Source organism: Spea bombifrons, chromosome 5, assembly GCF_027358695.1.
Source record: "Spea bombifrons isolate aSpeBom1 chromosome 5, aSpeBom1.2.pri, whole genome shotgun sequence".
NCBI lineage: Eukaryota > Metazoa > Chordata > Amphibia > Anura > Pelobatidae > Spea > Spea bombifrons.
The window spans coordinates 9923626-9942966 of record NC_071091.1 but is presented as its reverse complement, the minus strand read 5'-3'; the positions used below and the strand labels follow the sequence as shown (position 1 = coordinate 9942966).

Genomic DNA, 19341 nt, shown 5'->3' with positions numbered 1-19341 from the left:
ATCTAGGTAGACTTCTCACGGGGGAATACAAGCAAAAATTCCACTTTAAATGAAATACTCCTTGACTGCTATTATTTCGCTAACATAAATGATTAGTGTCCTCGGAAAGATGAGCTGATTAATAATGGATTGCCGGAATCTCGCCTGCGCTCTCTCCAACAGAGACTTTACACATTAGACGGAGCGCTTCTCTGCCCAATAATTCCAAAATCCCCATTCTCCCTAAAATCGGCGTTAGCGGGGGGGGGGTCGCAGGGACTACAGAGAAACCTTAGGCGTGAAAGAAAATCCCAGTACAACTTCACAAGACGAGGAGAAAGCAAAGAAATCCCTGAAGGTAATTAGGACCCTGCTTTCTCTGAGGTGGGCTTACATGTCCTGTTTTTAAATGCCACCATCCGGGGGTCATTCTAGATTTGAGGTCTTATTTTTGCTCTGTAGGTGATGTCACAACATCGTATTGTCGACCTGAAATTGATTATTAGGGCAAATGCTTATGCTCTGCATAAACTGGTAATTAACACCGTCACGGTGCATCTGAGCAGATTCTCTGCCGCTACCAGGACATACGGAATAGAAATACCCCCCCCTTTTAAACAGGGAAATGTAAGGGGGCATGTGGTACGTGATTAACCCCCTAATCAGACGAACAAGCTGCTCATTTGGCTTTCATAGAAAAGAAGATCGGTGACAAAAAATATAAAGTAACAGATTTTAACAAGAGCGGGACTAAACACCCGAGTCCTACAAAGTGATAGATGCGGTATTAACTCCCTACTTTACTATTCATTATGAAGGGCCAACTCTGGTAGGTTTATCCAGCCAGAAATGGTGAGCTGGCCCTGTATAGTGCATCATTTAACGGGACAGAAGTCTTTAAAGAAGTCTCACTGCTTCAACAACACATTATACAGGGCCAGCCAAGCGGTTCTTGCAGCAGCTCACTGGGGTTAGACCTTAATAATGAATGGTGAAGGCAACTCTCCCTTTAGTGAATAGGTCAACTTAGCATTAGCCCAGGTTGCCCGTGGTTAATTCCCTGAATCTTCATTCCCTCACTCTGCCCCTGAACATTCACTACACCCTGTGAACTTCCATCCTTTCTGCCGTCATAGAGGAGAACCCGCCAAAGACACGCTATATTTTATTTACAGCATTTATTTGCTCCAGCTGGTTTATTTCTTACGTAACCCGCACAGAGGGCTTGGTGAAATATTTTTAGTATATCATGATATGCACCATGTCTGCCATTACTGTACAAAAACACTTAAGGGGGAAGAACAACCTAACAAGCATTGAAATACGAATTCTGCGGCCAAAATGGCCAAGGTGTACATACAACGAAGCAACGAGGACATCAACACAGTAACAAAGTATCCAAAGGGGTCCGCAGAGAAGTGCTGGGAGGGCTACGCCGATGCAAATCGCGACAAAAGCCGCCGGGTAGACGGGGTATTAGCTATACATTCGCTTGCAAGTCATAAGGCTTAGATCCACGAGGCATTGAAACGCGGTGAGAATGTCTTGGAGATGTCTTTGGTAGAAAAGAACACAATGCGGTGCGGGGGAAGAGAAATGTTTCATTACATCTGCACCATAATGAACGAGACCCCAGGGGGTGGTCTGAAAAATCAGCAGGTTGTGATGAAATATTAAAGCGAGTGATTATTGATGAAAAATGAATTAGTCTTTTTGATTTCTGCAACCTTTAAATCATACCCACAGCTCGGCAGCTAATTAGAAGCACTTGCGCGCGTTCTGCGGCGTCGTGGCAGGCGATCCAAGACCTCGGCAACAAAGGCTTTCTAAGGTCATATTTCCATATGGAAACACGGCGGAAGCTAAAATGTTTTGCATATTATCAGCTATGAATACTACGGAGCGTAATATTAGTCTAAGTTCTAAACATGGCTGGTATTTGTATATTCCGCTGACCACGCAAGATGCAACCCGGGTCGTTGGAATCCAAAGTGGGATGAGAAGCAACCGTAAAGATGAAATGTGCCAAAGCCTCAGTTTGCATTAATCCTCATTATAATAACCAGATATACACAATTATACATTGCGTAATATATCAATATTTACTTTTTTTTTTTAAGTTTAGTCTTGCGAAATCTAAAAACTTATGGAGGACAAAAGGAGATCACACCGGCGGCTTCTCATACATGGAAAAACTCTGCAGGTTCCCTGCTATATTTAAGGGGGTTGCTGCATTTGGCCTGATCAAGGGCAGGGCAAAGCTGACGGGACGCTTCTTGTTCTCCATAGCCACTTTCCCATGCCCTGGCCACAACTGGTGCCTTTCACACGGGTGTAATCCCTGCTTGAATATACTTGACAATTCTGAATATCTTCACTGCCACCCAAGTCATGGTTTTTCTATAGGGTTGATTACTGGAAACACATTCACCAGCGTTAGTGAATCACTAAAATCTCTGCTCAAGAGAAAACCGGCCATCGCCAAACATTGTGAAATTAGAATCAGCTTCTCTGTTTCGTGAAGGCATCTGTGAGATCTTGGATAACAAAGCCGGGACTTCCTAACGGTGAATGGCTCGAGGGCGACGCGCATGATTTAGGGATAACGGGACAGAGGAGAGGATCTGCTCCGATGGGCGAATACAGTGCGTGATTCTCAAGCATTAAACGAGTAACATTCCACTCAAACATAATAAGGACATTAGTAAAGGGTTTTGTTTCCTACAAGAGAACATTTAATGGATTGTGTTATATATCCCAAAGCTACAACGTTCGCATGGATGTTGTGGGACACCTGGAATGCTTTAGGCAGCGGTCTGGATTTCATTATCCCCCAATAGGAAAACACCTTAAGGAACCAATGAGTGGGGTGGCTGTCTTGTATGCCACTTTCTGATTGGCTTAGCCATTAAAAGTAATTGAGGGAAGGAAATAAGCTAGCGGTTCATTAAAAACTTTCCTTCAGCCTTATCTTTGCTGCTTGGAGCACGTTACAAGAGATACGTTCATCCTGCTGTAACGGACATCCAGGAAATTAAACATTTCTGTCTATACTACAGCCAAAATATGAAATGTCCGTTCTCCACGGGGAAAAACCCTCTAAGCTAGGAAGTTTAAAACATTGAGTTATTTTCTTTTTACAATGAATAAGGACCCAAAGATGACACACCAGGTGTTATTTCTCCCCAGCATTCAATATCCCAAAGCATAGGGTTTAGCGCACCTAACCCCCAACATGGTGCCGCTTGGGTAGAATGATGCGTTCATGCAGGAAGTATCAGGTCTGCATGGCTTATGGTAAACGTGATGGGTGAGAGCGCCAACAATCTTGGATATGGACAGTTGCAGATAAATATTTAATACTGATAAAAATATAAATACATAAGAACGTGCATTTGTAGCCATTTATCGATTTCAGGTTTGCATTAGAACAAACAGGCTTCCTCAGAGGCTAATGATGGAAAACAAAACTAAAACTGTCTGGGTAAAGAGACCTCAAGGTCTTAGTCAATTACTTTTATTCAAGCGACGGACAGTCCTCCTCCTTTGCAACCCTGAAAACCCCCTATATGGAATCTCTAGCCTGACCGATGCTCACCCTTCGTGATTTATCATTCCTGGAAACGTAAGGTTTTAACCCACTCTGCTTTAGAGCCCCCTGGAACCATACCGAAGACCCCCCAGTCCTTCTGTGGATGGTTCAGAACAAATACTACCTCCAAAACGTGAGGGATTATTACCCAGACCAGTCATTAACCAAGGAAGCCTATGTGGCGAAACGCGTCGGGTTCTTTTTCAAGCTTTAAATCAATTGTTAGAAATAGACATTGTTATGTATCATTTGTTCATCTATTTAATATCTTGTATTGTATATTTTAAACTGTATTAGCTATTTATTCTGGTGTTAGAAGCTTCTTTCCCCACTTTTCTAACGGTGCACAGTTATACCAAATTCCTTCTACACGTCTTACGGGCAGTGGTTTGGATCCGTGGGATTTACAGAACATTTTGTAGGAGGATTGTATTTCGGGGAAAAAAAGCAAGTGGAAATTTAAATGATAAAAGTGAAACAATAAAAGTGTCCGAAGAGAACGGAATAAGGCATCCATCACTTCTGTATGTTTGCAGACAACCTCAAAAGCCGACGGGAGGCTGCGAACTTGGGCAATAAAGACAGAAAATAAAACAAGAGACAAAAGTTGACTCCATCATCACTAATTTTCTAGGCTAAGTTACCGCAGGTCTGCTCACATCCTCGAACCTCGGCAATAACGCTCGCCGAGAGTATGTACACAAGAGCAAGCGCGCATGATCATCATAACATGATGCGGTAAGAAGGATTGTTGGTAACGGTGTTTATAGACTGACAAAAATAACATACCTGTATAAGAAACCAATCTTACGTGTATAACAATGGGGGGCAGGCAACTCCCTATGGATTAAAGCTGGTACTTTTTATTGGGGAAAACATTCTCTTTTTCTATGTTACCCAATAAAGAGTATCAGCTTCAACTAAAGGTCCCCCCTATTAGGTTCGGGCAACGTTCATAACGGGAAGACTTCACCGGTAGGCCAGTTCTGGAATAAATCTCATGTTCTTTGATAAAATTACATATTCTAAACAATTAAGCAGGCAGAAAAAAAGCTAGACGGCATAAGATAAAGGTAGTTTTAATAAATTAGTTGAAATTAGGTGATATAGGGCAGCTTTTTTTATTTTTTATAATACAATGACACAATCGTTGGCCTGGAAAAAAAAATCCACAATCTGTGCCTCAACGGGAGGGAATAGAGGAATTAAATATTAGAAAATGATAACAATGTCAGATAATCTCCCAGAACAGGACATTTATTACTCCTGTCAAATCAATAAAAATAAGCTTAAAACAAAATTGCTTTGTCCTCCTTGGCAATCACATGTGATTGTAATCTCGAAGAACACTTTAGTGGGAATTTAAAGGTTTGTGTGAACTGAGTGGGAGTATTTACAGCGGGTGCTTTTATATTTTACCTATTTTCAGTTTTTATATATATATATATATTGTTAGAAACTTGAACATCAAACGTCGCTGCTTTTTGCCTTAATCCAACCTTAATCCAAGGGAATAGAAAATACAATTAAATCATAGAAGGAAAATATTAAAAATTGATTTGCCTCCACGAGCAACACAATTTCTTGGAGGAAAACTTTAAAGTACCAAAACAAACAAAAAAATAAAACCTAATGCAAACCAATACAGCATTTACAGGAGTCCAGCAAACAGAAAGCTCTGTGATCCAGCTGTAGGTACACCGGACCCCAAAAGAGTGCCGAGTACATGGCTGGTTGTGCAATGATACATATAGGAGATAACTTAATGGTGAACGATAGATACATCAACTTCCAACGCAACGGGGATATATATATATACACTTATACGTACGTTTTTAAACAATGTACGGCATGAACCTTGCCAAGAGCAGTGAAACTACTTTACTATTAAATGGTTCCCTTCTATATTCCCCCGTTCTAGATTTCATTGCCGCGGGTTCGCTCCCTAGAACATCCTAAAACTTTAATGCTTTTGCTTGAAAGTTCCGTTCCACCTACCTCTGCTGAATCTAAAACACTTCTAACTAAATGCATCATTAGAAACACCATTCCTAACCCCTTTCCAGAATAATTCTTTTAATCACGTCAATTCTTTTTAGCTCATTTGGACGTTGTTGCGGGGAACGCTTAATTGTCATGTGACACAAAAGCAGACGCCAATAGAAAAGTTTTTTTGGGGAGAATATCTTTTTAAAGGCTATCAGGTCGTCTCTCAGACGGAAGAGTAAAACGACAGATCGGCGAAGACTTATTTGATTAAAATGCACTTAATGTTTTGTCCGGGAGGAACAGCACCTTAAAATACGTAGGATGAGAAAAAGAAAAAGGCATATTTAGGATTGTTGCACTCTTCGGAGGCGCCCTTAAATGATCAGACTCTACTTGGGAGGAAGGCAGACAGCACAGAAGCATCCAGATTCCATTAACTGAGAGATTCACAAAAGAAAAATGATAATCTACTTCCTGGCGTGAAGATAAAAAGGCAATAGCTGCAAATTAAATAGGTTTGGAGAGGAACCGTAATAAACATATAGCGGAGCTAACCATAGGAAGCTATAAACCACTGCTATTGTTTGGGGGAAGAAACGTCAATTTTCAGTCTAAGCCTTCCCAGACTCATCGTAAAGAAAAGCCTTTGAAAAGCTGCCCCTCGGGGTAACATTGTGCAAATCTCCAATTAAAGCTAGCCACGAGCGCGCGGAGCGAGCAGCGGCGTCGTGTGGCAATCTGCGTTTACCTAGATGGATCCCCAGAGTTGCGTTGGATATTTGGCGCTGGCTGGTGAGAACGAGCCGGGGAAAACAGAGGCAACTATACTAATTAGGTCAAGAGAAAGAGAAGTCGTCGGGAAAAAAAAGCCAATTACAGCTGAATCCATCTCCTGAAAATCTCCGGTTAAAACATCCTTTTCCAGAACAAAATCATTAAGAGGCTTTTTTTAAACATACAGAAATTTTCTGTCTTTTACACAAACTGTAGACGTAAGACGGGCTGGAAAATAAGGGTCCATTATCCGCGAGTCACATCTGCCCTACGCTCCGTCCTTCGGTTTTGCCATTTTCCCATAAAAAGATACAGATGGCACATAGGAGACCTTCTTCAGGCTTCAACTCTTCAGCCGATAAACGGTTTCATTTACCCACCACGGACATTCTAATTTTATGTTATGTCAATGGAACGATTAAGGAAGTTTTATCCATTGAGCTTCCCAAGTGATCACACAGACCAGCGACATTCGTCTCCTTTCATGGAAGGTGATCAACACAAAAGGGGGGGCAAAAGCTGAAAAGTGGTCTTATCACCTCGGCAACCAATGGAACGATTCCGCGGATTTAAGTAGCCATTTTTCAAACTTTGCGCCAGAATCACTTTTTGAACATTACCTTCAAAGAATGTTCACGTAGAGGAATTTATGTTGTCCACAGCAACGTCTTTGTTACAGAACAAGGACTGGAGTCACGTATGTTTCTTTATGTTCTACACACGTGTAAACGCGCTTTGGAGGGAAGGTTCGTCTAGGGAATGCATGCAGCACTCGGGACACACGTGGGGTTTACGTACGCAGAGCCACGGCTCACTGCGTCATCGCTGGCGGATCGCAGCCGTTTCTATACACCGTGTAGGTGATCAGGCCCTAAATTCACAAGGAGGGAAACCCTGTGCTTATCGGCTTCATGTGACTGTAAGCAGAACGCTCACGTGACAAACTAGCAATATTCACTCAATCAATACTTTATTTATAGACTTTAAAAATCAATAAGAAAATACACAAGTTACAAGTCATTACAGAAGATTTAGGTAAACTGAATGGCGGTAAAGCAGGGGCCTTGAGACCACAGCAGCTACAGGAATTAAGGATTTATTCTGGTCGGTGCCTACCTGTCTTCAGGTGGAGGCTTTGGGTTTCTTGGTTTCTTCACTTGAGCATAGAGCGCTTCAATTTGCTTTCCATCTCTTGGACTCTGGGGTCTGGAGTGCAAGCTCACGTTGCCGCTATTTGCGATGCTGTCGTAGAGGCCGGTCCCTGCGTACGCTGGGTCGTCCAGCGAGTAATCCGGAATCTCCGCGTAGTCCTTTTCTCTCGCCTGCCTTTCCCTGAACTCTCGTGTTTTTGCTTGAATTCTGTAAAACAAAGGAAATAAAACATGAAAATGATAAAATCATATTTGTTACTAAAAGGATAAATGTATCCAAAACCCCAGGAAACAAACCTAAATACAATACATTATAGATTAATATCAGCTGACCAATATATAGTGTTATTCATCGGTGCGTTGTAAAGCTTTGTTAGTACATATACAACACATAGATGAATAATATGATATTTCCGTTAGCTAACATATATTGCAATATTTATATATCCTGTGATATAACGCAATAGCCTCATGACACTCCGGCACATACTGAGAGGGTGGCAAATGGAACAGCCTCCTAGCAGAAGTGGTAAAGGCTAATACAGTAAGGGGATTTAAACACACACGGGGCAGGCATATGGATCCTGAACCTAAGTACTGGTTAAGGTTTGAGTCTTTACACCAGGAAAGGGGGCTAAAAATCTAATTTGTAAAGGATTACGTTTTAATATTTTTACACATATACCGCCACAAGATTATACAACCATCAGACTGCTACACACCTAAGCCACTGCGTGATTTACCATATATTGGAACATTTACATTTCTGAGGCCAACGCCACCAAGAAGAGCTTCATAGAACATCACCGACATCCCGGGCATGTTTCTCTGCTTTGAACTTTTGTGATTGAGCAAAAAGACCCCAAAAGAAAGATTCTCCCCCCTCGTGTTCCAGACACACTGCTCGCTACATTGCTGCATTTCAAATGCATGTAACCGCCTTCAAAAGAGAAAAGAACGTCAAGCCTGATGGACGGTGATTACCCAGTACATCCAGGTGCCGGGCTGATGGGCCATTACAGCGCGCTGCTGGGCCGTTCCACCAGAAAGAGAAACCCAATGCAATTATGAGCTCAGCCGAAACTGACTGTATGGATCGAGAGACGGATATTTTGACAGCCTTCAATTTGCACGCGCACGACTCGGTACACAGAACGCATTCATTCCGCTCTGAATCCACCTTAGCGGCGCTCACAAAGAATACGTTAAAGGCGATATGGAGGTGGTGGACACACACGGCGACCACTTGAAAAATAGCTTTTTAAACATTTTTCCAGTTTCTGGAAAGATATGCGGTCAGCAAATTGTAAAGGGATGCTTGTCGTGTCATATATCAAAATGTACGGCCCCATAGGGCCGGGGTCATATATCAAAATGTACCGACCCATAGGACCGGGGTCATATATTAAAATGTACCGACCCATAGGACCGGGGTCATATATTAAAATGTACCGACCCATAGGACCGGGGTCATATATTAAAATGTACGGCCCCATAGGACTGGGGTCATATATTAAAATGTACCGACCCATAGGACCGGGGTCATATATTAAAATGTACAGACCCATAGGACCGGGGTCATATATTAAAATGTACCGACCCATAGGACCGGGGTCATATATTAAAATGTACAGACCCATAGGACCGGGGTCATATATTAAAATGTACGGCCCCATAGGACCGGGGGTATTTTCAGAATCTATCGGTTCCACGTCACAGTGGGAGACACGCAGACAGACCGGGGGCTTTTCAAGATCTCTCATTTGCCCCCCACTTTATTTAATAAAATTACTATTTTCCGCGCAGTTCTCAGGGAAGCATTTATTATTCACCTTAGTTTGTATCAAAAAGGATCCCACTGGGAGTAACGTTTGTAACAGACGGCGTGGGAATATCGGGAATAAAAGAGTTCAGACCAGTTGTGAAACTCTAAACTCTATTGGATACATGTTGGGGTATATCGTGTTTGCATCAGAGGAAGCCGGGAATCTCGAGAAAATTCTAAGATAGACGGAAGTCTTCTGATGTCCTGCCGGTGAACGCCAAGCAAGCTGGGTGTCCTCAAACGTAACTCGATATACTGGAATGGAGCATCCTGAACATCCCATCCATTGCTGTTTTGTATGAATTAGTAACATCTGTCGTGTTAATGTTTTATTACTTTTTTTATAAGGGGAAGAGGTCACAAGGATGAACCTGCTTTGGAGTCAGAGAGACTCACAAGATCCTACAGAGAAAGCGAGCGCTATGTTTATTTAATCTTCTATCATATGGAGATATGTACATCAAGAATTCAGTCTGGTGTTTGGCGTAGCTCCATTTTCAAACGGGTCAGTACATGGCTCTATCCTGTATCAACAACACATTGAGTCGAGGCATTGGCTATCAACATGGGATCATAATGCGTTATCACACGTTAAAAGAATCCACTAGCGCAGACGGCCAGGTCCAGGTAAATGCAAGAACTGCAGCTGGCACGGATGCGGCACGCTTAAAAGAGTCGAGCGCCTCTGCCACAGAGAGTCAGACTAAAAGGATTAGGTGGGGAGTGTCGATAATACACAATGAAAAGCCAGGCGAGTTAGACGGCAGTCGCAGTTCACAGCGATGGCCGGGAATTATTCCGCCATAAGGTCAGGTCTCGTCAGTAAAAGCCGTTACACAACCCGTGATGAACAGAGCGAAAGCGTCAAAAGCAAATAAAACATTTTGGTTTCCTGTTTAAAAATATTGTGGTCTCCAGAGGACTCGATAATCGCGTCCGGTGAATGCCCGGCCGCTCGCCCCTCCGGCACAGGACAGAAGGAGGGCTCCAGATGGCTGGAGGGGAAAGAGGACACCGCTGTATTCTCTTACTGCGCCGGGAGGTCACCTGCTGCTTCATACAGGAGGAATATGGAAAACACGGACAGACCGGAGACGGCGAGCCGTACAAACAGAGCAAATAAATCACGACGGATTCAAAAGGGAAATTTAGGGTTAATGATACAGTTGTGGCTCAAGCTGTGGGACCACCATACTGCAAGACCCCAGTCACCACCCCACCCCCTGCCCATATTGTCCGGAGAGTTTATCTACGTAACCTCCTACAGCTAAAATTCTTGTAAGCAAATCTCTCGCCAGTACCCGGAGCGCTGCGGACAGAACCGGAGACCCCATCTCCAGGGGGAAGAGCGTTTAGAGAAGGTCTACCAGAACGGTAAATGCTTTGCAGCATAAAACCGATCAGGAAAGAGTAAGGAAACTCCATGTGTCCGGCTCGGGGGAAAGAAGACAGAGGGGAGATAACCTAATACTAGAGGCTGTAATGTAACAAAGCTTCACAGAGAGAGGCGGATACGTGGAACAGCCTTCCATCAGAAGTGGTAGCGGTAATTACAGTGGGGGAATTCAAATACTGGATAGACATAAAGCTATTGTGTCTATGGGAATGAATAAGGTTTGAGTCTTTAAATCAGCGGTTAGACTAGATCAGCCAGATGTTCCATATCTAATGTACCTCTGTAGCCAGAAACACATGAATAGATCGTATTAAGCGCATTAGCATTATTTATTGTTTTGTATGGCTCCACCATATTCTGCGGCGCTGTACAATAGGTAATGACAGGTGATATGAATCATTAATGACCTTGGAAGAGTTATCGATGAGTTTAGGGAACGCATTTCAAAGAGATCTGGAAGAATTCTTTCAGGAAAATATCCTGAACGAAGAAATAACGTGAGGTGCGGGGATGATAATAAGAGGTTCATTTCTTTCCCGCTGTCACTAAATCCACATTAGTAGTCTCTTTCAGCTTGACACAAATTAATGATTTGAATGCGAGACACTTGTCACAGCATTCACTAGCCTTTCTCCTAATTAAAATGGATGGAGCTTTGTGATCAGGAAACACCGGAGTTCATTCTTTTTCCAGCTCCCTGGCGCTCCGCTCCCATTCATTAGAGGTTTGATTCGGAGAGCGGCTCTCGGCTCCCGCGATGTTGGGTACAAATGAAGATCGGCTGACAGTCCCTCGTGACATATGGAGAAACATTACATTCCCCCGGGGGTGTCGTACGATTGAGCCCTCTACAAATGTTCAGCTGTGGATCATTTTAATTACTGCGGCGTACAAATGGATTCATTACAAGACATTGTGATTACGGCTTGGCCTGTTCCTTCTATAATGCCAGAGGCCAGGAACCCACCCATCTAATAACTACTTTTCAGACGAAGTCCCCTGCGACAAGCAAACCAAAGAACTCAGTGAAATTTCTACACGGCAGAAGAGTTTCTGTAAAGGGTTATGGAAAATGCTGATTTTAACTTTTTTCCTCCATGTATTTGCTGCAGGGCGGAGAAATGTATCATCACGGGAACCTGTCGCTCAGCCCTGGAGAGCTTGGAACACGCTACGCGAGTACAGGTGCTCAACTGGTTCAAACCCAGGAACACACATAATGAGGAACTAACGAGGAGCAGCTGGTTCCCGTACCGAGGGGATCCTGCAGCCGGGACCAGGGGGAGGGGCTAGTCCCAATACACGCAAGGAGGCAGGAAGTTGGCGGAGGGCAGACAGGAATGGGAGGGACCTGGGCAGGAAGTGAGTGCTGCTCTAGTTTGGAGGAAATTATATACTAACCGGAGAAGCAGAGACTCCTAGTGAAACCCCAGCAAGTTCTCAGTGCACCAGTACGAAAACGTGTAAAGAATTTAAAATAATGAATTAAAAAAATATATATAATAAAAATGGGGTAATTCTTCCTGTAAGGCTGGTCACAGAAACTTATGCGAGAGGCCCTCCCACCCGGTGCCTTAAATTGCCTCGTGATCTTAAGGGAAGATTAGTAAATGGGTTCCTCAATAGCTCCAGAGGAGAATAGAGCGAGAATTCCCGCTCTCGGGGTCGGGACCGTTTTAAATAATAAATATGTATACGTGAAAAGGCCTATTATTCAATCAATGGCAAGCAGTGCGATCATTAATATGTTTGCCCAGTCCCCAATCAATACGAACAGGCCCTACGAGCGTTTAAGTAAAATACGTTTGCAAGCAAATTATTGTTATCAGAATGATGATGCCGGGGAACCGCTCTTTTTTTTCTATAAAATGGTGAGTTTAATTGATTTTTTTTAATGGACCATTTGCTTGTTCTTTCGGCCCCCACAGGATTTTTTGTTTGATGCGGCGCACACACGCTGTAAATTCATTATTGCCAACCCATTTCCCAGAAGTATTACATCATTAAAGAAATAAAGCTCCAACAAGAGTGGAAATATACATTAAAGGGGCGATTCTAAATGAGAACCTTGTTATATGTTTATATAGAGAGAGCATTTGCTTCCCACGCCGCAGCTTAAGTAGAATTAGAAGGAAGCCTCCGCGTACGCGGACAGTGTGGATATACTTATTAGCACTTTACATCGGCAGCTGAATATCCCGGGCATAACCTTAAACTATATTAACACTTTCATTACATTATTCTTCATACACAGTAATCTGTATCAGTGGGAATAACAGCGATGGACCTTTTGGCTGCACCCAATAATATAATAAAGGGTTCACTATACTTATTGAGTTGGGTGTTGGGAGCGTCGTCTTCTTGTTTCTAGATGTTCGGCAGTCTGGACGGAGTCTGATACCGCACACCTCCGTTCTTGTATTAAGCGGGATGCAGACCACAGTTTCTATATGTGATTATCTGTCTGCACGCCTATCCAGCTAGGAAGTTTCCAACCGTCTACATTAACGACGAGTTTATTTTTATTTTATTGATGAAGGGCCGAGCTAGCTCGGGAACATTTCTGAGTGTCTGCATATTAAAGCCCAGGTTTCAAAGCACTATCCTCAGACACTGTCTCGGAGGGAACCCCCGGTGTCTCTCCCCACATCAGACCCCCAACCAACTCAGACCGAAAACCTTTTATAGCTTCCAGTCTCTCCTTGGGACCTTTTTCCTTCTAACCGTCTTTCCTCCCCTGATGTCCCTCCTTTCCAGGAGCGCAGAAGGTTTGCTGGGTATAAGTATCCCGTAACGTGCGTAGGAACAGCCCAAGAAAATGTGTTTGATGGAGATACAGTATTCAGAGATATTTTCTGCATCTATTTCAGTCTGTGAATAATAGTGTTCTTTAGAATTTAGTATTACTAAGAGTTTAAGTCTCTAAAAATATAACAATAATTGTATCCAGTAGTTATTTGCAAATATGTTTATGTCGGCAGTATATCTGAATACAATGCAGTCGAATAAGCAACATCCAACACATAACAGCAATTAGGCAGAAAGAGAATTTGCTGAACACTCGGCCAAGTTCCGGCAGCAAGCATCCAAGTTTCATGAATACCCCATATCCCTGCTGTAAGAGGGGCACTTAAACACGCCAAATACCTACATTTTAGTTTTCTATACCGATTCATCCAAAATTACAATACATTTAAAAACACAAAAGCCCTTTTTTCGCATCCAATTCCCATTAAACCTCATACAATGGGCAAGCGGATTATCTGACTCTGTACCCCATACTTACTGTAATTAGAAAATTCTAAGAGAAATAGGAGCGTATCTGTCCTGTACAGAAACTTTAATTAAAGTGATAACCTTCAAGGTTTTCTACCTCTCACGGAATGCACCGGGTTACGCAGAGCTCAATGTCAAATCTCCATATAAAGTTTCTATTGCACCAGGAATTTTACGCACTAAACTTTTCAAAGCAAGTCGCTACGTCAGAAGTGGCGAATCCAAAGTAAAGGGGCAAAATAAATGAGATTTTATATAATAATAATAAAAAAAATCATGTTGGATGCAATCAATGAAACACTACAGAGCGCATCCCGCACACAACGTTCCACTGGGCCAGAACAGCTTTGTTATAAATATTTTTTATTATAATACATAATATATATTTATTAAAAACTAAATTCTAAAATAGAATTATTTATATTTTCAATATAACAAAGTATATATATATATATGTATGTATTATATATATGTTTTTATTATTATTAGGGGACTGTTTTGGATTTGATTTTAGGTGTTGGATGAACACATACCTTTAACTATTGAAAAATATATATTTCCACTAAATGTGGTTAAGCTTGAATAAGTAGCAAAATTAAAAAATAATTTTAAAAATGAAAAACCCTCTCAATTACTGAACTGGTTTGTCTGGTCTCCCATCTTAATGTCAGGTTATCTGCACAGTATCTGTCAAACAAAGACCCGCACATTTACTGGCGAGATTAATCCCCAAAGAGCACATCGCTGGAGAAGGGAAACTGGCCAAATGCCAGGCTTAATTTCACTTATTGATTTACACATCTCAATATGGAACATAATTTACGATTTCGGAAAGAGGAACAAAGCAGACGTCAGACGAGACAAGGGCCCTTTCGGTAACGGGAAAGCGATGTTTAAAAAGCCCATCATTGTGCAGAGATGAGCGCTACGCTGGGGCTTCCAGCTATTAGACGCAGCTATGGCTACAACGTAGCTGTCCAGACAAGTATTAACAAGTCATTATTTGATTGCTGTTTGGCTAACTTACACAACACGAGACAAATCAACTTCAGATGACAATGGAAACTTGTATGACAAACATGCGCAGTTTAACGTGTAATCCCATAACAGCTATAAGCCCGTAGAACTTTGCACCGCTGGCATTTTATATTTTACGATATATATTTTCTTTGTACACATGACAATTCAGTAAATACAACATACATTAATGATGCTCCTCAGTAGGATGGGAACATTTACTAGACTAAACCAGCTGAGGTTGATGAGAGTTGGACTACAGGTGGCACATTATCAGGGTGCTGATTGGCATGATAGATCTGACAAGCTGAGGCCATAGAACTTCCTAGGAAAGTCAGCCTCTATCCAAACAAATACATCACAATTACTGCCCAGACCCTGGCAGACGTTTCGGAAAAGCCCCAAACACAGCAGCGGGGCAAAAAGCTCAATGAATGCCGTGATCGTACCTGGGAGCTTCCCGGGTTGGACTGCCAGGGTTATTCCTCTCCTGTGGCTCAAAGGAGGCAGTAAGGGGGTGTGGACACAACTAAAGGGAGGGGCTATTCAGGGCAGGGCTATCACTAGGGCGTGGGCAAACAGCACACCCTCACCCAAAGCCCAGTCCATTCCCACGTTCTAAGGCAATTCACATCGTATTATAAATATATATATACACACACACACACACACACACACACACCGACCCACATAATTATACACACACAGAGGACTACTCCGACATCTAGCCTTTTCGGTTGCCAAACCCCCACGAGTGTTGCCCAGCTGTCTGTATATTGAGAGTATGCTGGCGGTGCAGCGGATGAAGGCTACCTCTCCTGCTCTTGTCTCATGCGTATCCGCTCAGCGTCTGAAGGGTGGGCTTCTTGCATTTTCAGTTTCCATGATTCCCTGTGTTCAATCTTGTCATCTTTTCGATTTTTGCCAAACCTGTCAAGAACAAAGGAATTCTAAAACCGCTCTGCGAAATGAAAAGGCAACAACATGCGACTGCGGTGCAAACCTTAAGCCGCGCCGCTAATCAGGTGTTGCTGTCGCCGAAGAGGATCGCTATTGTTGTCGCTATGTAGTCAGAAGACAGCTGCCGGTTAGGAGTTGCATGTAGCCGGTCTTGCATGCGGAGACACTCTGTTTATTAGTAACACGGTAAACTAACCCTCTCATGCACATTTACATGTTAGTAGAACATGCTGTAAAGCTTAAGCGACCAGCTGAGCTGCCACATATACATGTATGTATTGATATATAGCGCCATCATATTCTGCAGCGTGTACAACAGGCAAAGAGGACGGAAGTAGGGCACGATCACATAATCTGGATTTACAGTAACAAAAGGTGTGAGCATTTTCGATGCGTAATAAGCGATTACGAGCTTCATGTTATATTTTAACCCCTTAAGAACAATGGGTTGTCCTTAAACCCATTAAAAATAATGCATTGTAAGCTCGTACATGTACAGGGTTTGTCATGAAGGGGTTAAGACTTCATAACTCACAATGAAGAAGCACCATATAATGTTTTGATTGCTTGTTGTGCCCTGAATGCCGTTAACGGCGAGCCCAGAGATTAAGGAAAGACACCCCTGTGGCTTCTCTGCCACATCCTTCCCGAAAGAACAGAACACAATACAATATTTCTCAACCGCCATCACATAAAAGGAAGGAATTGTTCGCAGGATGGACCGATCACGATCAGCTCAGGAGATTCCCAATCGTCTCCATAAACGTATCTCTATACATATAAATATATAATGTGACAGCAGGTAAGAACCATTTACCCATCTAGTCTGCCTGATGTAAAGACCTTAACCAGTCCTCGGTCTTAGATTCAGGATAAATAAATGCCCATGCCAGGTATGTTTATTTCCCTTAATGTATAAACTTCCACCTCTTCTGCTGGGAGGCAACTTACCTACTACCCTCTTAGTAAAGTTAAACATCTAAGCCTTTTACCCTCTAGCTTTAGATTATTACCTCTTGCTCTAACACTTCTTTGAAATCAACTTCTTATACTTCATTAAATCCCTTTGGCATTAGTCAATTGCTCATATGCCCTCTTGAATTTATGACAAAAACACAATAAATGATGCTGATCCTTGTTTTGAAGATCCAGAAAATTAGATACGATGCAGGAGGGCACCATTTGTATTAACAAAAGTAATAAAAAAAATATACAAAAGTGCCCAAGAATGGGATTTCGGCTTTGAGGTCTCAATTTCATTATATCCAGCCGGCACTACATGGGTTAACGTTGACGGTCTGAATTTAAGACGCAACAAAAAACAAATAAAATCTCAATTTAATCTCTTAAATGGGCTAAACTTGCCGCGTTACTGATGAGATCACTGTAGCCTGCCAAATTACCTACGGATTTCATTAGTACGGCGAGCTATTGAAGAAACATCCATTAGTTGATTAATGAAGAAAAACAGAAACTGATTAAGACATAAAAGTTCCATAGTGTTAAACAGGGTATGAATGGAAGAAACAGGCGAGAATATATATTTATATACATACACACACATATATATAATGCGCATCAGCTTAATTTATTGGCTAGTCAGTGCACATTCTCGCTGTGATATTATAAACAGCAGCTGTTTAAATAATAAGCCATTGTTTAGCAGAAAAATAAGGACGTGATATCACCCAAGGAAGTATTTTTTTTTCACCCTTTGTCTACTAAGAAAAAGCATTTCAGCTGAAAGCTAAGGGGTTAAATCGCAATACAAAAGTGCATCTCCAAAATAATTCTGATTCATCAATTATTATATTGGCATTAATCACATGGCTATCCCCCGGCACGCAGCGCTCTCTTCTTGCCCACATCGCGATGTTAAAGCTTAAGTCCAGATAGTGGCCGCGCGCCCCCCCCCCCCCCAAAAAAAAAATAATTCAAGACTTTTTATACGACAATAAATTCTTTGGTGTTTGACACCAGTCACTGTTACTAGAGGAATCTTAAAGGAACAGCAGCCCCTGCAGGTCACGGAAACCCATACTGTCCAGTAAGGTGTAGACATATTGATTTGGGTGAAATCCATGTCTAGGAGTCAATACATATCATTAAGAGAGAGCAAGAACCCAAGAGCTCGGTGTATTTCCCCCTGGCTGCTCTAGAACCTTACAATCAAACTGGGCCCAATTCTAGATCACGCGATTGCTGCTGGAACACTACGAGGTTCTGCTAACAGAAAGAAGTAAAGAATAAAACAGAAGCAGAAAAGCATCCCGACATGAATGGAATTATCATACTTCACATTTTTAAACAACCTTTGGATAAAGAAGCCGCTGGCCCAATTAACCCCGATGGCTGCTTTACACATACAAAGCAGCATTCACAAAGCACCCTGCCCACGGTTTTATTTGAATATCCGTATATAAACGTTTAAAGCGACACCAACCTGCAGACAAAACCCATTTAAAGACATCCTTAAAAGAAACCGCTATGCCGTGGACTTCTAGAAGAGCGTTAGGACCCAAAGAACAGTTTCTATTCCCATCTTTCTGAGGAGAGGAGCAGAGGGATCCCAAGGGGTTTAGAAAATGATGCCCAGACCATGACTTTATCTTATATTATTCCCTTAATGTCGAAAAGCCGGTAATCGAAAGGGATTTCGCGATGTTCTCCCCCCCCCCCGGTCTCACGGATATAAAATGCGTACATTATTTTAATGCGTTTTTTTTTGCAGGATAGGGTAACGGTCCATTAATTGCCCAAAGTCCTACTAATTTTGCAGGATGTGGAAGGTATGATTCAAATGGAATAAAAGACAATTAAGATGTTGATGGCAATTAACGCCGTATGACTGCTTGATTGCAAGAAAATGAACAAAATACCGTAATGGAGGACAAGCAAGGACAGCAGCCCTACAAGTATAATTGACTCTGACATCTGCTAATTTACTGCGCATTCAACTTCCTCGGCGATAGCGGAAAAGCAGCATTCACCTCTGTATAGGGAGACATGCAAAGGCGGGGAAATGGCAGCCTGCCACGCAGAAGCTGGCTGAGAGTGATGGGTGCCAGGGACACACAAGGGACAGAGAGCTGCTGGTTCCAACAATGCATTGTCCTAAAGTGTTGCTTTTATAATAACATCTTCCCCCATCTGCACATCTCGAGGGTGAGCACAACATCATCGATCTCAGGTGCAGAGAGGGGAATGAACACTCCGTGCAGGTAAAGAATGATGAAGTATGAACACTCAGCACTAGATTCACCAAGAGGGAATGAGCTGGAGCACGGTAGGTAAGTAGGTGGATGCTCGGTGGAATAAAATAAGGCACTTCACATCTTAGTGAGTCTAGCCCTTCATGTTCTATGAACTGAAGAGAACCTGG

At 42.4% G+C, this 19341-nt stretch overlaps 1 protein-coding gene across 5 annotated transcripts in view; it reads right to left on the bottom strand.

The window, feature by feature from the left end:
• The window catches only part of PARD3 (par-3 family cell polarity regulator), a 229993-nt gene that overhangs the window by 50444 nt on the left and 160208 nt on the right, over positions 1 to 19341 (bottom strand). For 3 of the 5 annotated variants that reach the window (XM_053468226.1, XM_053468227.1, XM_053468230.1), the window contains 2 exons: positions 15813 to 15929; positions 7451 to 7693 (listed from right to left, as the gene is read on the bottom strand). In XM_053468226.1, coding sequence (XP_053324201.1) covers positions 7451 to 7693; positions 15813 to 15929 — 360 coding nt within the window. The remainder of the gene's footprint in view (positions 1 to 7450; positions 7694 to 15812; positions 15930 to 19341) is intronic. The other 2 variants (XM_053468228.1, XM_053468231.1) reach the window with 1 other exon arrangement.